Here is a 5,208-nt window from a genome sequence, read left to right on the forward strand (position 1 = left end):
TCAGCCTCCCGGGTTTACGCCATTCTCCTACCTCAGCCTCCCGAGTAGCTGGGACTACAGGCGCCCGCCACCTCGCCCGGCTAGTTTTTTTGTATTTTTTAGTAGAGACGGGGTTTCACCGTGTTAGCCAGGATGGTCTCGATCTCCTGACCTCGTGATCTGCCCGTCTCGGCCTCCCAAAGTGCTGGGATTACAGTGGTGGTAACTATTCTAAGAAAGCAATTCAATATAAGACAAATGATATATGTACCAAAATGTTCATTACACTGTTTCTCCTAATAATGAAATTTGGACGGGTGGGGAGCAGTGGCTCATGCCTGTAATCCCAGCACTCTGGGAGGCGGAGGAGGGTGGATCACTTGAGGTCAGGAATTTGAGACCAGCCTGGCCAACATGGTGAAACCCCATCTCTACTAAAAATACAAAAATTAGTCAGGCGTGATGGTGGGCACCTGTAGTCCCAGCTACTCTGGAGGCTGAGGCAGAAGAATAGCTTGAACCCAGGAGGCAGAGGTTGCGGTGAGCCAAGATGGCACCACTGCACTGGGCAACAGAGTGAGACACCGTCTCCAAAAAAAAAAAAAATTGGACAGTCTAAGGGTTCACTATCAGGGGACTGTTTTAATTAATCACAGTAAATCAACAGTTGAACTATTAATAAATATGAATTGTGAAATTTGTGGAGATACAATTGTTATGATATGCTGATGAAAATAGAAACATACAAAATTGCATTACTCTGCAAAAATGCAAAACTATATGCATGGAAAATTTTAAAAAATGAAATTTTAAGTGTTCCAGAGTTATAGCTGATTTTTTTTTTTTTTCTTCTTTTTTTTTTGAGACAGAGTCTTACTCTGTTGCTCAGGCTGGAGTGCAGTGGCACAATCATCTTGGCTCACTACAACCTCTGCCTCCCAGGTTCAAGTGATTCTTCTGCCTCAGCCTCATGAATAGCTGGGATTACAGGCGTGTGCCACCACGTCCAGTTAATTTTTGTACTTTTAGTAGAGACGGAGTTTCACCATGTTGGCCAGGCTGGTCTTGAACTCCTGACCTCAGGTGCTCCACCCACCTCAGCCTCCCAAAGTGCTGGGATTACAGGCGTGAGCCACCACACCTGGCCCTGACTTAAAGAAAAATTTATCCTAATGATGTTAAAGTGGCTTTTTATTAAAAATTATGTTTAGACTCTTTAAACAAATAGCATAGTAAAATCAACTTGCATGAGCATGCATAACTTTAACAAAGGTCCTGTTTGCATAACCAAAATCACCAGAGCCCAGATAGGTCCATATATCTATTTTTACTGCTTAACTTCTACGCATAATTGAACCATAAATTCAATCTGGTTGATTGCACGATACTTGACTGTAAAGAATAATGCTAGCATGATGTCATAGAACCATGTTCTAAGAAATAAATAAAAGCAACCATTTACAATAAAGCCATAGTGAGATTTATATGTTTTACATTATATTATTAATTTAATTTCACATACTTTCTTGTATTTTATTCCAATATGATATATACACAATGTAGATGAAATTTGTATTCATTTCAGTAACTATTAAGTCTGCTTTCATTTTCAGGTGAAGTCCAAAGATATGAGGATTCCTCAAATTTTGTTTTTCCAAATGTCTCTTTGGCATCAGTTGACATTTCAAAACCTCTCCACCATTCTTTTAATTTCTATAGTGTTTCTTTCTCCTTTTGTCACACCAGATCTCATTTTTAAACCTCCCCTAGTTCCAGGCAATGACCTTCTCCTCTTCTATCAATAGCACCTATTACCCTTACTCTCTTTGCACAGAGAGAACTCCCCAAGACCTTCTCATTTCTCTCCAACCTGCCTTTCTGCAATGTCTACTGGCCCTCTGCACTCTGAGCATGACAAGGTAGCTTATTCCCCCAAAATACCCAGAATCCCAATGAGGGGAGAGAACGTGAGAGAAGGTGCTGACTTACGTGTACATTTCAGAGTGTTGATGGGCCACATTCCTGTGAGAGGGCAGATAAACCGTCTCATCCCTCCCCGGGACACATAGCCCGGCTTGCAGGAATACGTAATCTCCTCTCCTGGCTCATAGAATGTTTTTAATGGGACCACTATGGAAAAGGGTAAATCATCTGGCTTGGGACAGGCTGAAAGAGGACACAAAGCAGATGGTTAACAAATCTCTATTTGCATTTTAAAGTTCAGCTAAGCCCACACATGAAAAATGTGTGCACTGTTACCAATTATAAGTATACCGAGTTCCACACCAAATACCTCATATACACTATCTCATCTAATCACCTCAACAACCATTTGAAGGAGGTATTATAATTATCCCCATTTTACAAGTCAGTAAGCTGAGGCTTAAGTTGGCTACATATCTTACAGAGGAGCTTTATACATAGCAATATTAAAGAATCAGTATCAGTCCAGTCTCTCCAGCATCCACTCTAAAGAGAATTTAGTTATCAGCCGGGCGCGGTGGCTCACACCTGTAATCCCAGCACTTTGGGAGGTCGAGGCGGGTGGATCATGAGGTCAGGAGATCACGACCACCCTGGCTAACACGGTGAAACCCCATCTCTACTAAAAATACAAAAAAATTAGCCGGGCGCGGTGGCGGGCGCCTGTAGTCCCAGCTACTCCGGAGGCTGAGGCAGGAGAATGGCGGGAACCCGGGAGGCGGAGCTTGCAGTGAGCCGAGATCCAGCCACCGCACTCCAGCCTGCGAGACAGAGCGAGACTCCGTCTCAAAAAAAAAAAAAAAAAAAGAATTTAGTTATTGTTATTATTATTATTTTAGACTGAGTTTCATTCTTGTTGCCCAGGCTGGAGTGCAATGGTGGGAACTCGGCTCACTGCAACCTCCGCCTCACGGGTTCAAGCGATTCTCCCGCCTCAGACTCCGGAGTAGCTGGGACTACAGGCGCCTGCCATGATGCCCGGTTAATTTTTGTATTTTTAGTAGAGACTGGGTTTCACCATGGCCAGGCTCATCCTGACCTCAGGTGATCCACCCGCCTTGGCCTCCCAAAATGCTGAGATTACAGGCGTGAGCAACCACGCCCGGCCTAGTTATTATTGATCCCTGACATATCTAGGGGGTTGGATATATTAATTATTTTTTCAAAAGCAAAAAGTACTTACTCCGTCCTGCAATAGCAACATGGCAGAGAAAACTCGAGAAGAAGATGAGCACTGGAGAAATCATTGTGGATGATTCACACTGGTACCACCGAAGTGGTTTTCCTCTGCTAAAAAGACAGAGCCAAATATGAAGGCGCTTAAACATTAACCATTTTCTGGTGTACTTTTATCTTTGTAAATAGAAGATAAAGTATCATGACTTGAATGGAACTCTGAGACCCACATTCTTTAATCATTTACTCTCCACTTGTGTGGCTCTGTTATGAAATCTTTGGGAGATGGTTTCTGTCTTCATAACGTTTTTGTTAATGGCACAAAACAGTTCATTATTGCTTTTGACAGAAACTTGGTGTTTCCTGGGTTGCCTGGACTTCTCATTGTCCATCTTTTGTTTTGTGTATGTTGTAGTTGGAACACCAAAAGATCGAAGCTCCTGTTTCACTCACAGCCTTGGCATATAAACTTTGGACAAACACCTACTCTCTGTTCTCTGTCTCCACCTCTCTAAAATGATGTTCCAGTTTTCAGATGTATAATTATACAGGACATCTTCAGGAAGCACTTACAACTTTAATTCCCTAAAAACTGACTTCAACATCCTCTCTCACAAGCTCCTATAGCTCCGGTTAGGACCTTAGAGCTATCCTTGAATTCTCTATCTTCTCTCATGTCAAATCAATACAAAGTCCTGCTCATCCATTCTTAATATGTCTTGGATCTGTCTAGACAGATTTCTAGATCTGTTTCAGGAATTAGAATGTTGATATGAAATTAACAACTTGAGACTCAAAGAAGAAAAAAAAACTTGAGTAGGATAAGAGAATGGGCCAATGCTGATGTTGTTGCTTGAGAGGGTTCGGGAAGGGGGTTGTCTTTGATTCCCTAGTTCTCTTCTACATCGTTTGCTCTAAAAAAAATGGATATATAAATGGACAACCGCCAGGCTGTATGTGAAAATAGATCTCTGACACACACATCTGTAGCAACGAGTCTAGAAAGTCAAACCCACAACCTCTATACCAGTTGGCCCAACTTAAGGCCAACCACAGAAATCCAAACATATTTCTCTAACCAATCACATGGACATTCCACTTCTAGTTAGTTTCCCTCCATCCTCCCCATACTGGAGCACACCCGAAGCCTTTCCTTTTTTCTGTTATAAAGCTTTCCCACTCCTCAGCCTGACTTTGAGTCTCTGCCAAACACAAGTGTTAATGACTGTCTCCCTTGCTGTAGCAAGCTCTGAATAAATAACCTCTGCTTGCTGTCATTTGGGTGATCTTGGTTTATATCCATAGGTCTAAAGTTCCCTGAGACACATCAGCTAGAGAAATCTCCATCTGTCAGGCAGATGATTCTTAAATTACACTCCTAATGAACATTATGTTCTATGATAAGAAGAGTGTGTTGCCACTAATGTGAAATACCAGAGGTCCTTCCCTATTTGTCCTTCTAAGGGGAAGGAGATTCTTTCTTGTTCTCTGGAAAACTCCCAGGTTCTGCTTTATTGTGGAGAATCTCCTTGATTAGTGAAGAAGAAAGAAAACTAATGAAGTCAGGAGGAGCCAAGTCGTTCTGTGTAGTAAGATCTGAAATAGATGGGGAAAAGGAGAGAGAAACCAAACAGGTTGGGCATCAGTTAAAGAAAATTTGAGAAAAGGTTAAAATTGAGAAGAGAATGTTTTCAGCAACAGCTACAAACTGAGTGCTCCATATTGAGAGGAGAGGACAGGAAGCGTTTTTAATGATGTTTCCTGGTGGATGGGCTCCCTTGCATTAGGAAACTTGGGGTGGGGGTGTCGAAATAGTTTATATTCTATTTTAGGTGGTTGTTACTTGGCTACATGCAATTTTCAAAAGCCATCAAGCCAAATATTTAAGATCTGCGGGTTTACTTAATTATGCTTCAATTGGAAAACAAGGCACTCCTTTCCTCCTACTTGCCTCCCTCCCTCCCTTCTCTTTCCTTCCCTCCCTCCTTTCTCCTTCCTTCCCTCCTTTTTCCCTCTCTCCCTCCCTTCCTTCCTTCCTTCCTTCCTTCCTTCCTTCCTTCCTTCCTTCCT

General features: G+C 42.3%; 1 protein-coding gene across 1 annotated transcript in view; it reads right to left on the bottom strand.

Annotated features, from left to right (window-relative positions):
* APOH (apolipoprotein H) overlaps nt 1-3,271 on the bottom strand; it is a 16,740-nt gene extending 13,469 nt beyond the window's left edge. Inside the window, 2 exon segments of the mRNA XM_026456779.1 lie at nt 1,969-2,145; nt 3,146-3,271. Of these exon segments, the coding sequence (XP_026312564.1) occupies nt 1,969-2,145; nt 3,146-3,209 (241 nt within the window). The 5' untranslated portion in view covers nt 3,210-3,271.
* Between the last annotated feature and the right edge of the window lie 1,937 nt (nt 3,272-5,208).

Source organism: Piliocolobus tephrosceles, chromosome 16, assembly GCF_002776525.5.
Source record: "Piliocolobus tephrosceles isolate RC106 chromosome 16, ASM277652v3, whole genome shotgun sequence".
Classification (NCBI taxonomy): Eukaryota; Metazoa; Chordata; class Mammalia; order Primates; family Cercopithecidae; genus Piliocolobus; species Piliocolobus tephrosceles.